General features: G+C 40.4%; 1 protein-coding gene across 6 annotated transcripts in view; it reads right to left on the bottom strand.

Annotated features, from left to right (window-relative positions):
- Positions 1-16,506, bottom strand: part of tncb (tenascin Cb) — a 104,148-nt gene that overhangs the window by 21,755 nt on the left and 65,887 nt on the right. For all 6 annotated transcript variants that reach the window (XM_085181496.1, XM_085181498.1, XM_085181494.1 and 3 more), the window contains 7 exons: positions 13,718-15,124; positions 9,673-9,936; positions 9,474-9,589; positions 8,840-8,993; positions 6,378-6,647; positions 4,179-4,364; positions 374-463 (listed from right to left, as the gene is read on the bottom strand). In XM_085181496.1, the coding sequence (XP_085037622.1) occupies positions 374-463; positions 4,179-4,364; positions 6,378-6,647; positions 8,840-8,993; positions 9,474-9,589; positions 9,673-9,936; positions 13,718-15,124 (2,487 nt within the window). The remainder of the gene's footprint in view (positions 1-373; positions 464-4,178; positions 4,365-6,377; positions 6,648-8,839; positions 8,994-9,473; positions 9,590-9,672; positions 9,937-13,717; positions 15,125-16,506) is intronic.

The raw sequence follows: 16,506 nt of genomic DNA, 5'->3' as shown, positions 1-16,506 counted from the left end.
ATCTGTTGAAAATTCAGCAATTCTAAAGACTTTAAAAATGGACGCACCTCCTGTCTACATTAGCATGCATAAGATATGCGATATGGCAGATTTTGCAATAAAGCACACGATTCAGCCGTGAGGGAATAAAGCCAAAAACATTCATATGAATATTGAGGAGTGGGGGGTGCCACCCTGACTTCTCTCACTACGGTAAACTATATCCTTCGAACCAAAACTTGAGCCTTGTCCAAAAAATAAATGTTTCTTTTTAAATATCAATTTGTAGAATTAGCATATAAATTATATCAGTGTAGCAGGAATCACAAAAACGTGATTAAAACGTGATTAGAACGTGATTATTAAAAACAGTGTGTCAGTGTCAGCATCTCACCGGTCACAGCGTTGGCCGTCGTGGGCTGACTCTCCCTCTCATCTTTCACTGCTGTCACACCCATCCCATACTCCGTGCCGGGTCTCAGGCCTACAGAACAGGGTAACATTAAAAACACTGATACGGAAATAAAAAGCTATGTCATGTTTTGCTTGTTCACATCCACTGAGGTGTCAACAAATGAACGACAGGGAGCCTCTGTAGTCAAGTGGCCAGCTGTTTCAGCTAATGGCTCCAATGCCTATGGCAAATGCACAAAAAAACACTCTCTTGTGGCTTTATTGCACAATAGATTGCAGCCTAAGTGCATTTCATGGTAAGCCTGCGCTCGCTGCAGAACATCAGTGTTATATTTGCATTGATGGATCTATAGGGCCCTTGTTGCGGAGCAGAAACACTACTTGCTATGATATAGCAGGCTCCAGAGGCCCTTTAGTCTCTACAATTAAGCCCTCTCTGGGCCTGATCGCCTTTATTAACTCCCACAGAGGTCATCGCACACAGAGCCTTACAGCATGAAATTACACCTAATGCCCAGGAAACTCATTATCAATAAAATCACGAGCGTGAAGGCAATTACAGATAATAAGTGTGTGAAAGAAGTGCTGAGGTGTGTGTGGAGCAGAGGGGGGCGTCAGCTGAAAGGACACAGTGCTTTATTTTCATGAGCCGGGCCTCCCAAGGACAAAGAATGTGGCCAGACAAAGACACTACGAGCTTGTTTTGGGGGTCTTTTTTCTCATGGTTTCTAATCCTACCATGCTGAATGCACAGTGTAGAAACAAACAAACAAACAAACAATAAAAACAAAACTCATCCGCCTCAAAGCATAGCTTTTTAATGTCAGCAATGCAGAGAGATGAAAAATGTGCCTGCTATTCTTGTCTGAGCAAAGTCTCCCAGTGAAACAAGCAGCAATGTTTTCCAATTAATGTCTCAATGCCAAGCCCCTCCTGGGTGATTTTCTAATAAAGTGGGTCTTTTGTAGACAAGCAAACATTTCACAAAACAAAACAAAGAGAACCTGTCTTGGAAAATGAGCAAGCTGAAAATAACTCTAGCCATTTAACACAGAGTCCCACAAACGCTTGTCCCATGAATTTGGAAAATAAACACTTCACACTGTATCATTCAGTTTTCCACAGGGGCCTTTCAGCTGTGCCATTTGGATGCATAATACTAATGAGCCAACATGATCACAAAGCAGCAGAACAAACCCTGAAAACAGCTGAGTGAAACAACTGGCAAGAAGTAACTACAAAATCCCTGATTAGACAAAACCTTTAGTACAGGTTAACAAAGATTTACTTATTCTCTTGATATAGCAGTTATATAAGACATTAAAGATATCATCTGGGTTAATGGGTTGTGGAAAAGTCCATGATGCCTTCTCCATAACTAAGGAACAATCGCTGTAAGTCATGGCTTTGTTAATGGCTTGTTTTCCCTCATTCAGCATTGTTTAGGAATAAGGATTAGGTTTTGTACTTCAAGTTATACATGTAATTTTAAGAAACTAGAATGAAACTTACAGTGATTTTGATACAGAGTTACAGATTTTGTATTTAACTGTCTTTTTTTTTATTTGGCTCTTTCAAATAGGTGACATTTTTAGAAAAAGGGGTGGACATGAACTTAACCCAAACCCTACTGCTAACCCTAAATGGGTCACTTGTGACCTGGTGAGTGTTAAACACTCACAGGTACACCTTGCTATACACAGCTGGCCTTCAGAAGTACCTCAATTCTTCATGGCACCGATTTAACAAAGTGCTGGAAAGATTCTTCAGAGATTTTGGAAAAATACTTTCATGATATCATCACCTAGTTGTTGGCTGCACATCTATGATAAGGAGTTCCCTTTCCACCACATCCCAGCTCTATTGACATTGTCTAACTGACATTTGGTGACGATGGAGCCCGTTTGAGTGAAGTGAACTTATTGTCATGTTCAAGAAACAAGTTTGAGAGGATTTGTGTTATCTTGCTGGCAGCAACCGTGAGAAGATGGGAACTCTATGGTCATAAATGAATAAATAGCTAAAGTCTTACAACACTTTCTACTGTAAGACTTAGTACCTCTGTCACACACACTTTCACAGTACTTTTGTCTTTATCTTTTATCTTTGCACACACTCCCATAGTCCGATGGATGCAAACAGAAGAATAAATGGATATTCAGAATGTTGACTGGAGTAGTTAGGTATCAATCCACTAATCTTAATCTTAATTGGTACTAAGAGACCCAAATTGTGCTAAGAAACCACACATCACCACTAACTTGACCCAGTGATACAATGTGGTATGGATTTGTATTTTCATACTTAGAGGATGAATGGTTTATTTGGGTAACTTTTGTCAGCTCAAAGCTGTGCAGGTCATTTTTCTCTGACCCCTGGCATCATCAAGGCATTTCCACCCAGAGGGGCTATGACTCAGTGGCCCACACACCTAAAGATCGTTTTGTGGGAAAATCCCAGCAGATCAGCTGTTTCTGAAATACTCAGATCACCCCATTTAGCACCAACAATCATATCACATTTAAAGTCTCTTCAGTCATCTTTCTTCCCCATTCAGATGCTCTGTTTCAACTACAGCAGCTAGTTGTGGGCATGTGTACATGTGCAACTGCATGTTCCTGCTGAGGTGTATGGAAAAAAGTGCCAACTGAGTATATGATAGCACTAAGGTACTGAGAGCTTCACTATCAACTGAGGTTGATAGTTTCTGAGAAAAATAACCAATTTTAAGTCAAACAAAGGGTATCAAAACTTTGTTAATGGATAACAAAATGATCCTTTATAAGTCATTTTCAGGACAGCTCTATAATCTATCGTTTCAGCTCTAATTAACTACTATATCAAATCTGCAATAATGGCTAATAAATCACTATCACTGTGTTATATTATAAACCTTTTACTTTTCTGCAAATGTCATCTACTCAGCTGTCAGAACCTGTCCAAATTCCCTTGTGTTTTTTTAATTGATGTGTAGGAAGCTTGTCTTTGAATCATGCTTTAACTGAGCATATGACAGCACATTTCCCTGCTGGCCTCTCTTTAGTTGTGAATGTTAAAAAACAGACCTGATATGTTGGGCTTAGATATACACTTGTTGGGAGGCTTGTACTGCAGTTGCGTAATGTTCACATGTCTTTTCCACTCTGTGTGCATAAAGAGGTGTTACATGTAAAACACAGCAGAGAATCCCACACTAAGCTGAAATGAAACAAGTGCATATAAATTAGTTGAATAATATGGTGAACACCAGCTTTCCGCTAGCTTCCACCTCATGTAAGTAGAGTCATTGAGCTGCACCTGAATCACATCCTGTCCTAAACGCACTACCCTTACCGATGCAGTTTGCTAACCAAGCTTGCTAGCACTAGCTGCTAACTTACCACTCAACCTTCCCACCCATATATTGTTACCTTTGGTTCACAATGCCAACATGGTACGGGCAACAACGCTAAAGGCTTGAAAATCCAAGTTGACAAACCATTGGTCATGCATAAACAGTTTATGGGCATAACGAAACAGGAAGAACAAGGTAGGTAGGCTTATATATAGCTAATCACTATAACTATTCTGTATCCATACCAATAAAATGGTTAATTAATAATTTCCTAACATTTTGCAAATTTACAGAAATCCCCCAAAAATCTGTCATGCTACCATTTTCCAATTAACTGTGCTTTGTTAAGCCTTTATAAGCTACATAGACAGCTAATATAATACAGCTAATATAGATTTATTTTTGAACAGCAGTATGTTATTTGGATAGATGTTTGTTTGTGATACAGAACCAGTGATCTTGGCCTGAGTGGAGTCCTTAGGTCCTGGGGGAAACAGCAGCTCTTCGTGCTCTCCACCAGACAGAGGTCCATACTTGATGCGGTAGTTGTCGACCTGAGCACGGCTGTTCTTCCACTCAAGAGTGATGCTCTCGTCTGTCAGCTCTACTGTCTGCAGGTCTCTGGGGGCGTCCAGGTCTACAATGCAGAAGTATACTTTAGATAGATGTAACCTTACCCTGACCTAAACGTAAATGGATTTCTCATTTATGAATAAAGGAAAAACAAGAAGTTCCCTTTACACCAAAACCTCAAGTGATTCTTGGGGCTCTCTCACTAATATTTAAAGGTAAAGTGCCTTGAATACATTTTTGTTGAATTATAGCTTTATTGTACGGTATTTTTACAGTAATAGGCACATTATAAATATAGCTGCTGGTAAGATCCATTAGGCTAGTTGAGCAGAATTCTCTATTCCATGCATTAAGACAAAGGATATGTTGTGCACCACATGTACTGTAAGACTTGTTAGGAGTAGCAGTGCATTCCACATTCTTGGTCCTGGTTCTCTTGCATATATCGTTAATCTTTTTTGTACAATTTTAGGTTCATGTCAGTACTGGTTGAAGCCACACATATAATTATTTTATCATCATATTATAAAATAGCAGTAATATATAATGGATAATAGCAGATTTCATGCATTAACTCTCTGAGGTCTAAATCATCATCAGTGATAACCCTAATGTGTCAGAATAACAATTTTATGTTCCTTTTTAACATTTATGCATTCCAAAAAAAAAAGAAAAAAAAATCTTTCACGTATTTACAATCAGGGTGCAAAGATCTCTTCTCTACATATCTAGCAGGTATGGTCATCTTTAAACTTTGAAAGTCTGGACAGGGACCAACATATAGATAGATACTGATCATTTTGAAATCAGCCTTTACTGTTTTACTGTTCCCTCAATTCTGCAATGAAATGATTCATCCATGGATGGATCGGCTACAAGAAAGAATCACATTGATACTAGAGTGTTGTATACTGTACAATTCTAATAGTGCAGTGGTAACTTTCATCGGGAACTCAATGGAACTGTGAAAGACAACATTGGAGACTAAGTCAGAGGCATTATTAAGTTTGGAATATCCAAAGGTGATACACTGTCACCACTGCTGTTTTGCAAAGGCCTCAGCCTGCTAAGCTATCGCATCACATAGAGCAGATACAGATATGGATTCAGGAGTAGAATGGCCATCCGCCACCTCCTGAGCATAGATGACGCAAGCACAAGCTCTAGGCACCAGATGCAGGCAGGAGTCTACCACAGCCAACACAGTCCAAGTTGCAGGCTGTACAAAAGTGCCCCAGAGACTTTACAGCACATAGTAGCAAGACATAAGATACAAGCTGGGACAGTGTATACATATACTGAGAGGCACAACCAAGTGGCTGGGATAGTGTTCAGAAACATCTGTGTTACATATCGGTTAAAATTTCCCAAGTCCTGTTGTTCTCAGGCAACTGGGATAAGGTCCCATGGGACTTTAAATTCCAGAAAGACATAGTGGTGGGTTGACATGGGGCAGAAGACTGCAGTTGTGATGAATGTGGGAATCCAAGCAGGGAGCAACATCAGGAAGAAGGAGGATGGAAAAATAAAGAAGTACCAGGGCCTGAGGTAGCAACTGGAGCAGATGTGGAAGGTAAAGTCCAAAGTGATCCCAGTGGTAATAGGAGCATCAGGATCTGTAACCACCAAAACTGGAAGAGTGGCTTCAGCAGCCTGCTGATCTCTTTGGTTATGATGTAAGGAAATGTTCCAGGGGATTTGAAATGGGCAGCACATGCAAATTTAAAAAAATTAATGCATCATAAAAAATAAGGGATTTCACTTGGAAAAATTGTCAAATCTTTCAGGAAGTGATGTCAGAGAGTGGAAAACACAAAGGAAGTTTTTTTTCTGGTAAAGCTGTTAATAATAATTGTTAATGTAATGGGCAATTGTAATTCTTTAAAACTGTATGCCTACAACAATACGAAGCTCCCTCCGTGTTATTTTTGGTAAACATTCTTTCTGACAAAATGAAGAGCTGCTGTACTAATTCACGAACAAGAATTATTTTGTGTTATAGTCGCACGCAGTATATTCAATACTGAAGTCTACCTGGAGGGGGAGGGGCATCAAACCAAATAATGACAGGTGTTACCTGTAAGGAAGGACTCGTAGATGGGAATGCTGGTCCCTTCTCCCCGCCGCGCTGTCAGAGACACCTCGTACTCTGTGTCAGGGGTGAGGTTTCCCAGGTGGTACTGGGTGTCAGCAGAGGTCAGCTCCACCAAAGTGCGATCGGCGGAGTTCAAGCTGGGTCCGTAGGAGATGGTGACCCCATCCACCTCAGCCACGGGCTGGAACCAGGTCACCAGCGCAGTGGTGTCAGTCACATCACGAACATTCACCTGGCTTGGGCCATCGATCACTGAAGAAGAGGTAACAATGTCATTAGCAAAACTCAGTTGCTGTGTGCCACATATGAGGTATTAGGTGCCACATATGAGGTATAACAACTTGGACAATGTCCTAACCTGAATCACCTGACATTTTCCCGAGTTAAAATGTAAAAACAGATTTCTGTTCAGCAAGAATTTGTGTATGAGCAGAAAAAGAAATTTTTCATGCCGGTCATATCTTGCCTATTCATAAGTTGCTGACCACAGACCTTGAAAAGAGGGAGATTTCAGTAATGCAGGTGCTGAAAATGTGTCAGCCTGTTTGCATTAATAGTTTATTCAAACTATCAATTCCCAGCTCCATGAAGGGTACTTTTTCACTGCTGCTCAAATTGATTTGTCACACATAAGCAAGTTTAGGAAAGTCAAGCCGCTGTGTGGGGCTGATAAAATGAAAAATCTGCATTTGAGCTTAATACTGATTTGTCTTCTAAGGAGACTGTGAAAGTGTCGTTTGAGTGTCATGGTACTATTCTTCTGGGAGGCCAGCTGCCCTCTGAGTCTGACTGCTTGACTGACTGGTGCCTCCTACACATGGTGGGTTAGGTAGGAAGGGGAAACAGAGAGGGGAGAGCTGAGCGATACACTTCATACAATTAGCCCTTCAGCATGCAAATCCCAGAGTATGGCCTGCAAGCTGGCATAATGGGAGACATTAAGAGAGCCTGAATGACAAGAAGAACACCAGACCTCATAATCCATGTGGTGTTTAACACTTGTATGCTTAAGAAAATGTAAGACATATAAAACATGCATTACATTTTATCATTTTATATTGTGTGTGTGTGTGTGTGTGTGTGTGTGTCAAAAAGCTTTTTAAATATATCAGTTGAAAAAAATGTCATATGCAGAAATGTATTCATTCATTCATTTATTTACTTCACCAGTTATCCTGTTCAAGGCCCCAGGAGCCCATCTCAGCTCTAATAGGGTGAGGGGCTATACCTGCCCCCCCTTCAACAAGGTGTTTATACAGAAAGTGTAAACACAGAGAAACAGCTACAGTATTTCACTCTCTTCTAAGAGTATAAAATACCTATCTGGGCTTATATCTTAATGGTAGCACAAAATGAAGCACATAGGCTAACCCATAAGAGGCTCCACGTACGTACCCCAAAGAACAATACTGTTGTTGGAAGTTGGAAGATCTGACCTGATTTTCATGCATTTGTACACTGTTATACAGAAAGTATTAATGCACAATATTTAACATTTGATGTTTCTGTTGCCTTTTGTTTTTTTTTTTGTTTTTTGTTTTTTAACTCGGTACTGTTAGATAACAGTGATAACAGTGAAATCTGCATTCTCTGTTTACCCAGTGAAACCAGATACATCCAGGTCTGAAGTAAAATTAATTTGCAGCAGCTGAAGTTAAATAACGAGAAGTGCCAGTTTTAGGTGTTTTTTCCCTTCTTGTGCACATAAAAATGTTCCCCATATTCCCCAGTCAGGACACCTTAAAACTCACTGTTGGTTGCTGGCTTCCCTGCTGATGAAGTTACAGTTAAAACCCTGTTTCCTCATTTTACATGATCCTCAGGCCTGATCCCCTCAGAGTGGTAGAAGCCTTTTGGGCTTTTAGCTAGATAAAGTCAATAAAGCAGACATCTGAAAATCCATATCACATTTTACTGCCCGTACTGAACCACAGCAGTGTAATGCTATCGAATGAGCAAACCACTTGATGCTGACATGTCAGGGTATTTCCAGTATATTCTGACTACACGACAGATAACCCAGGAACAAATGAACTGAATATTGAAAAGTAACAACTTGTTTTGCATTTAACTATGACAACTATAAATGACAATTGTGATTCCTATTTCTGTATATGACACTGTCTCTGTTTTTTAGGACTAAATGTTAAAAAATTTGCCCAGGCTTAAAATACAAAAAGTATTTAGAAATTAAAATACATAAACATCTTTCAGCTGAGATAAATCTTTTTTATGCCAATTGGCTTCAGAAAATCCTGATATGATATGAATGACAAATGTATGTATGCTATATGTGCACATGTTTAAAAAGCAAGACCATAAATATAGAGGTTAGGGTCTGTTCAGTATGGTTAATGGTTAATGGTTTTCTTTTTTTAAATACATAGAGGAGGCTGTTATAAAATAAAAATAATAAATCAGCCAGTATAAATGTGGAGACTCACTTGTGACGACATTCTTGGAGGCTGGCGGTCCACGTTTGTTGTTCTTCACCACCTCCAATTTGACCTCGTACTCCTGGCCTGGACCCAGGCCCGATTGCTCAAAGGTGGTCTCCGGTCGGCCCAGGGAGTTCAGAATCTCACCGTCTTCCTCTTTCTGCCAGCACCAACAAAAAAAAACCCCCAACAAAAACCCCCACCAATCAGCACCCACTACAAAGACTTGTCCTGGCATCACACGTAAAGCAAAAGAGGGGAAAATAAGTCCGATCATACATAAAAGCATTCTGGGTGGCAACTGAATTTAAGAGTTGACAGGGAATTTGGTTTAATAGTATTGAACAAGTCCAAGTAGCCCTGTTTGGAAAGGTTTTATTTTCCTCTAAAAGGAAAATAAAGTGTTAAACAGAGACATTCACTCTGTGCTTTATGGTCACTGGAGCTGTCAGGACTTGCTCACAGTTTTAACTGCTGTGTTTTTGACTTCTGGCGTGGCTATAGCATTTTTGAGGAAGATTCTAAACTCCATCCTCAAATATGCACATTAGGCTCTTAATGATTGGTTGCCTCTGGTGGAAAGTGTAAATAATTGCTTAACTACTACGTGGAACACATGAGGTCAGGTAGCAGAACTAACCGTGTTTCTGAAGATGAGGTTCCAGCCATCGAAAGCAATGTCCAATGGATCCCACTGCACCTCCACAGAAGTATCCCGCACTGACTTGAACTTGAGACCCTCAGGCTCAGGAAGATCTGTGAGGGGAAATATGATAACACTCTTACAATTTTTCATCTACATTTATACTAAAATATGCATTTTAGAATCTTACACTTACATGTTGCCACCCTAGCAGTGACGGGAACACTCCTCTTATTGCTGAGCACAGCATAGACACTGATCAGGTATTCGACTCCAGGCTCAAGCTCCCTAATAGTGGCCTTCTTGTGGTCCCCAGGTACCCTCATGTCCAACTCTAAGCCTCCAGAGGCTGTGGGCACATAGGTGATCAGGTATTCTGTCACACGCATCTCATTTTCCCAGGATACGTCTACTGTCTCTGGGGTGACCTCCACCACTGTCAGGTCCTTAGGTGGCGACACTGCAGAGAAACATTGAAAATCACTGATCTGCATCAACGCTGAAAACATGCTGACCTCCAAAGTCTTTTTGTTATGTTACTCCTCACTGTCTGCCATGCTATTTGTGGGTGTGACAAACACAGTGTAAAGTGCTCTGTGGAACGAATAACTTTAACCTCTTTATATCCACGTGGATGCTGGTGGCTCACAGCGGAGTGGCTGTAGCTCAGAGGTAGAAAAGGTCATCTACTAATTGGAAGGTGGTAGGATCCCTGGCTGCTCCAGTCTGCATGCCTATGTATCCCTGGGCAAGATACTCAATCCCAAGTTTCTCTCCAGTATGTTCATCAGAGGATAAATGTGGGTGAGTGTTAGATAGCAAGGTGTAGAAAAAGGTTGTATGAATTGGCAAATAAGGATGTTGTATAGAGTGCTTTGACTACTCCAGTAAGCTAAAAGTCGCTATATAAGAACCAGTCCATCTACCGTTTCACCTAGAGCTTAGTTTGGTTTGGGTAATGTATATATTTTTGGGGGGGATTTTTGGAAAAACTGTACCACCATAATGTGACACTTCATTTGATACACCATGTTCTAGTTTTTTGAAATGTACCTATGTAGCATTTGAAACGAAACCCAAACCTAGCGGGGTTACTGGGGATCAGAGAATTAGTTGGCTAGTCAGTTAAAATATTCTGTAGTATAATATTATATAATAAGCTCAAGTTAGTCATGCCTAGGTATTAGCTAATGAATACCTGTTATCTATTGCCTTCTTCTCCAAAGTGTTTATGTAATCAAAGTAAATATCCATTATCTGCTACCCTTAATTATGTTCTACTGCACTACAAGTTCTTAACGTAGTTTTAAAAAGAACAAAGAAAACAAAATGAATATATACAAAATACAATACTGTTCCAAGTAAATAATGCCCAGAGAGTGAGTTTTACATTATTGGAATGCTTCTTCTTTGGATTTTGCAGAGTTTGTATTCTTGTTTTTATTTCCATGATTCCATTCTGAGGTTTTTCAGTTTTAGTTATGCCTATTATGTAATCCACATGAATTGTTATTATTTCTAAGTCATCCCGCCTCCCCTGTCTTCCCTGTGTCTTGTTGTTAAGTCTTTGTCATGGTGTTAGATGTTTCAAAGTTTAGTTACTTCCTGTTTTATTTTGATATTTTCTTCACTTGTGTTTGTTGTATTTAGTTTTGATTCCCGTGTCTTGATGTCCCTAATTACTTTCTGCTGTATACTCTGGTGTTTTCCATTTCTTTCCTTAACTCTGTGTGTATTTAAGCCATTTGTATGCCTTAGTCCTTTGTTGTGTTGTACTGTTTATCTGCCTGTGTGTTATCCCTCATTTGTTCCATTTTGGCTTTATGCATTTTGTTTTTCCCCTGATTTTGGACTTTCAGCCTCACCTTAATAAAAGCTTGTTTTTTGTTACTTTTTAAAAAGTTTTATTCTAAACATGAAACTTAGAAAGTTTTTATTAAAGTATTTACTGCCTGGCCTAAACAGATGAACATAAGTAAAATGTAACAGCAGCATACAGTTGATAGGTTTTCCTCGTACCTCTCTTTCTCCTCTTTCTTTTTTACTTTTCACACAGGGTATTGTATATTTCACTCTTACAGTTCTTGTAAATTTTTCCTTTTTTGTTTCCCAAATCTGAAAAAATCAAATACTAGCCCTCTATGTTTTGGAGACAGGCAAAAAGGACTGCTTTGGGGAAAAAAGAAATAGCTTTTGGTCCATGTTAGAAAAACTTTTTTCCATCCAATGGTTAGGGCTATTATGGTACTTCATTATTTTAATTTATAGCATTATTGAATTCAAATATACAAGCTTGATGCCTATTTTGCGGTAATGTAAGCTGTGGTGTAACCAGAGCTCTTTAGAACTTTAACTACTGTCTCTGTGCAAATTCAAGCTTCACCATTAAAGAGCTGATTTTTAACCAGCAGCTTCCAAAACCGCATTTAAACATTTTTCCATGTGACTTTATATTAGCTTGGGAAAAGTTAGGTAAGTTGGTTGTAATGAGAAATCATCATCCACAAATGACATACTTGCCAATGTAAAACAGTGATTAAAACATAACAAGGCTTTGTCCTAAGGGCAAAAATTGCCTTAGAAGCTTCAATTCAATTTTATTCATATAGCGCCAAATCGCAACAACAGTCGCCTCAAGGCGCTTTATATTGCACAGTAGATCGCACAATAATACGAATAAAAACCCAACAATCATATGACCCCCTATGAGCAAGCACTTTGGCGACAGTGGGAAGGAAAAACTCCCTTTTAACAGGAAGAAACCTCCGGCAGAACCAGGCTCTATAACAAAAAATCTGGCATGTTACTCCCAGTCACAGTAAATTACTTTGGTGCTGGTGATTGCTTTTACAAATAAACCAATTCAATCAAGTGTCTAGAATTGTTTAGATACATGTGAATTTATACTGTCACAAGTCAAATGGCTAAAAATTTCACTTATTTGGCATATTTGGCTAAAAATAAATTCAGATAAGATAAATATTTACCTAGTATCAGCTTCTTGCCTAGTCAGCACTACATAATCCAATCTAATAAAAAATTATAAATGTAGAAAATGCATATTTTAGGTCTTGCCCACACAAGAAATAAAACAAATTTACAACTCTTAAACTTTTTTGTTGTAAAGGTTCCTCTCATTAATTAAAACAATTTAAGCCACCATAACCTAAAGCTGCTGTTTTATCCAGTCTTCCTTCTCTCTCCCCAACCGGTCACGCCAGATGGCCCCACCTCTCCCTTGGCCTGGTTCTGCTGGAGGTTTCTTCCTGTTAAAAGGGAGTTTTTCCTTCCCACTGTCGCCAAAGTGCTTGCTCATAGGGGGTCATATGATTGTTGGGTTTTTCTCTGTATGTATTATTGTAGCTTACAAGATAAAGTGCCTTGAGGCGACTGTTATAGTGAATTGGTGCTATATAAATAAAATTGAACTCTTGGCACACACTACCAACAGACTAAAAAACCTTATTTAAGTGTATTTTAATGCTAAAGTTTCTGTAATATTACATAAGGAGTCTTTATTTAAGTAAACTACCTATTGTCTAAGGAGCTTGGAAAGAAAAGTGTCTGGACTCCTTTAAGTTTCCTTGGAGACATTTCATCCAAGAAGCTTCTTTAGTTTTAAGGGCAATTGATGGAGAGTCCCAGATTTTAAGCCCTATGGGAGTGTCCCCAAGTGGGTCGTGGACCCCCTATTGATCCTCTACCTAATCACACGAACCAAGGTGTGAAAATGGGTGTAGGTCACAATCAGCCAAGGTTCTGGGTTTACCCACTGTAAAATCTAGCCCCACCCTATCATGTAATTTATTGAGGTCAATTGGCCCAGGATGTGAGTGGGTATTAAGGTGTCTGAGAAGGGATCTCAAAACTGGATTATAGATGGCAGACAGTTGGTGTCGTAAGCCCCGCCCTCTGTTCAAAGATGGTCGTTCACAGTGGACATAGATGGCTTCTTTCACTCCTCTTTCAAACTATCTGTCTTCTCTTTCCATAATGTGAACATTGACATCCTCAAAAGAGTGACCTTTGTCCATTAGATGCAGATGGACTACCTGTTAATAGTTTGATCAAAACAAAATCCAACACCTACCCAAAGACTGTGTTGCCAATGATCTGGTGAATTTTAACAGATGAGAACGTAGCTAAAACATTTCCTAACCCTAAACATGGGTAAAGTTGCGTAGAAAGTTATTTGTGTAGGTAATGATTTTATTAGAAAGTATATATATAAGCTGTCTTACCCTCTGAGCAGTCATCTCCAATGAATCCTTCATCACAGACACACACTCCATTCTCACAGCGCCCCTGGTTGTGGCAGTCTTCTGGGCAGGTTAATATGGAGCAGTCTGGACCAGTGAATCCCTCATAGCACACACAGCTGCCATCTACACAGTAGCCTCTGTCTAGGCAGTTCTTGGGACATGTCTTCTCACCGCAGTCCTCACCAGTGAAACCCTTATGACAAACGCACTGTCCGTTCACACAGTGACCACGGTCCAGGCAGTTATTGGGGCAGGTCAACTCACCACAGTCTTTCCCTGTAAAGCCAGTGAAACACACACACTTGCCGTCCACACACTCTCCACGGCCCATGCAATCTTTAGGACAGGTCCTGATGCTGCAGTCCTCACCAGCATAACCTTTCTCGCATACGCACTGCCCATTCACACAGTGACCACGGTCCAGGCAGTTATCGGGGCAGGTCAACTCACCACAGTCTTTCCCTGTAAAGCCGGTGAAACACACACACTTACCGTCCACACACTCTCCATGTCCCATGCAGTCTTTAGGACAGGTCTTGATGCTACAGTCCTCACCAGCATAACCTTTCTCACAAACACACTGCCCATTCACACAGTGGCCACGGTCTTGACAATTGTTGGGGCAGGAGAGTTCACTACAGTCTTCACCTTGATATCCTAGGTCGCATACACATTCTCCATTAATGCACTGTCCCCTGTTGCTGCAGTTGTCAGGACATGAGAGGACTGAGCAATCTTCACCTTCAAATCCGGGATCACAGATGCACTTCCCGTTGAAGCAGTGACCTTTCTCGCTGCAGTCTTTGGGGCAGGTGAGCTTAGAGCAGTCCTCACCAGTGTAGCCAGTGTGACACACACATTGGCCATTCACACAGATCCCGTGGTCGTTACAGTTGCCTGGACAAGTGAGCTCACCGCAGTCCTCCCCAGTGTAGCCCTCTTCACAGTAACAGGTACCATTAATGCAGCGTCCTCTATCATAACAGTCGTTTGGACAGATGAGTTCAGAACAGTCGAAACCCGCCCATGGGTGGTCGCAGATGCACTCATCGTCCACACAGCGTCCGCGGCCCAGGCAGTTGTTGAGACAGTTGGTCTGAGAACAGTCCTCACCGATAAAACCGTCTTCGCAGAGGCAGGACCCATCAACACAGTGACCGTAGTCGCCACAGTCCAGCAGGCAGAGCTCAATGCTGCAGTCATCCCCGCCAAAGCCCTCAAAGCATTCACATTTGCCATCTACACAGCGGCCCTGGTCCTGGCAGTCACTGGGGCACTCAGGTTCAGTGCAGTTGGGGCCCTTCCATCCAGGCTCACATACGCAACTACAGGTGTCAGTACTCCAGTTTCCGCGCCCGTTGCAGTAGGGCTTTGAGGACACTTCACCTGAGGAATGGCAAAAAAGAGAAGGTTTTCCTTTTAAATTATTGCAAATGTGCACTACTCATCCTCCAGTTTGGCACTGCTTTATTTAGTCCTGTAATAATATTTTTTTGCAAAAGTATGAAACAAACAGAAGCTACTGTGTTAAAAGTGAAGTCTAAGTAATTGGAGCCTCTGCCCAGCAAACATGGTAGAAACACTGACATCATCTTAACATTAACATCATTTTAATTTAATGAAGAAATGAAATGCATATGCCCTTTGTTTAAAGTAACAATATCTGATGACTAACTTGGTTACTAAATGGTTATGAACAGATGGCCATACAATATAGAACCTGGAAACAAAATTGTAATTATGACTGACAAGTCAGTGCTGCTGTTGCCCCATATCACCAGCTCCTTCTTTAACCCCTCTACCACCCTAACATCCACCTGAAGTCTGGGAAATAATTACTCACCACTCCCCAAATAAAATTTTTATATTGGTAAGGAGATATAAGCTCAAAGCGCAGGCACCAAACTTTATTTATATTTTTCTGCTCTAAATATTCAACTCAACCATAACTTGTCTGGATGAAACTGAATTTGGACTGCACAATTATGTACTTCAATAACAGTTAGTTGTTTTATTTCTATTTTTATTTTTGATAACCGGCTACTGTCTACAGATTAGTTGCCTGACAATTTTTTTTTTGATGGGCAGTCTTGAGAGATGATAAACATTTGTGCATGTCATAGAAATCATCCATCCATCTGCTTATCCTTTTTCAGAGTCAGGTACACCTTCAGGTTTCAGGTACACCTGCCTCTCGCCCTAAGACGTCAATCTGTCGTAAGGCTAACACATAGACAACCATTTCCACTCACGTTCACTTCCGCATTCACACCTATGGGCAAATTTGAGTTTCCAAATAACCTATCCCCACTAACTGCTTGTCTTTGGACTGTGGGAGGAAGCCAGAGGAGAGAACACGTGCGAACACAGGGAGATCATGCAAACTCCACACAGAAAGACCCTGGTGGAATGGTGGAATTGAGTTCTGGACCTTCTTGCCGTGAGGCAACAGTACTAACCACCGTGCTGCCCTATGTCAATGGCATAGGACTTTTATGTCGTATAAGTCAGTATAGCTTATATGCCATATAAGTCATACTCACTTCAAATATGCAATACCATAGTCTTTTAAAGAAATCTACCTTGAACAGCTTTAACTTAACTCCCACCTAGTTTGACATCAGAAAAGGACATAAAGATGCATACTTGCATATTATTATAGGTGTTGCAAGACAAATTCTTCTCTTTCCTAATCCACATATGGTTTCTAAAACTTCTCTTCCTGGAAAGAATTTTTTAAAATTGCTATTTTCAGTGACCAAAAATGT

Source organism: Neolamprologus multifasciatus, chromosome 12, assembly GCF_963576455.1.
Source record: "Neolamprologus multifasciatus chromosome 12, fNeoMul1.2, whole genome shotgun sequence".
NCBI classification, from domain to species: domain Eukaryota; kingdom Metazoa; phylum Chordata; class Actinopteri; order Cichliformes; family Cichlidae; genus Neolamprologus; species Neolamprologus multifasciatus.
This window is presented reverse-complemented; position numbering and strand designations above follow the sequence as displayed.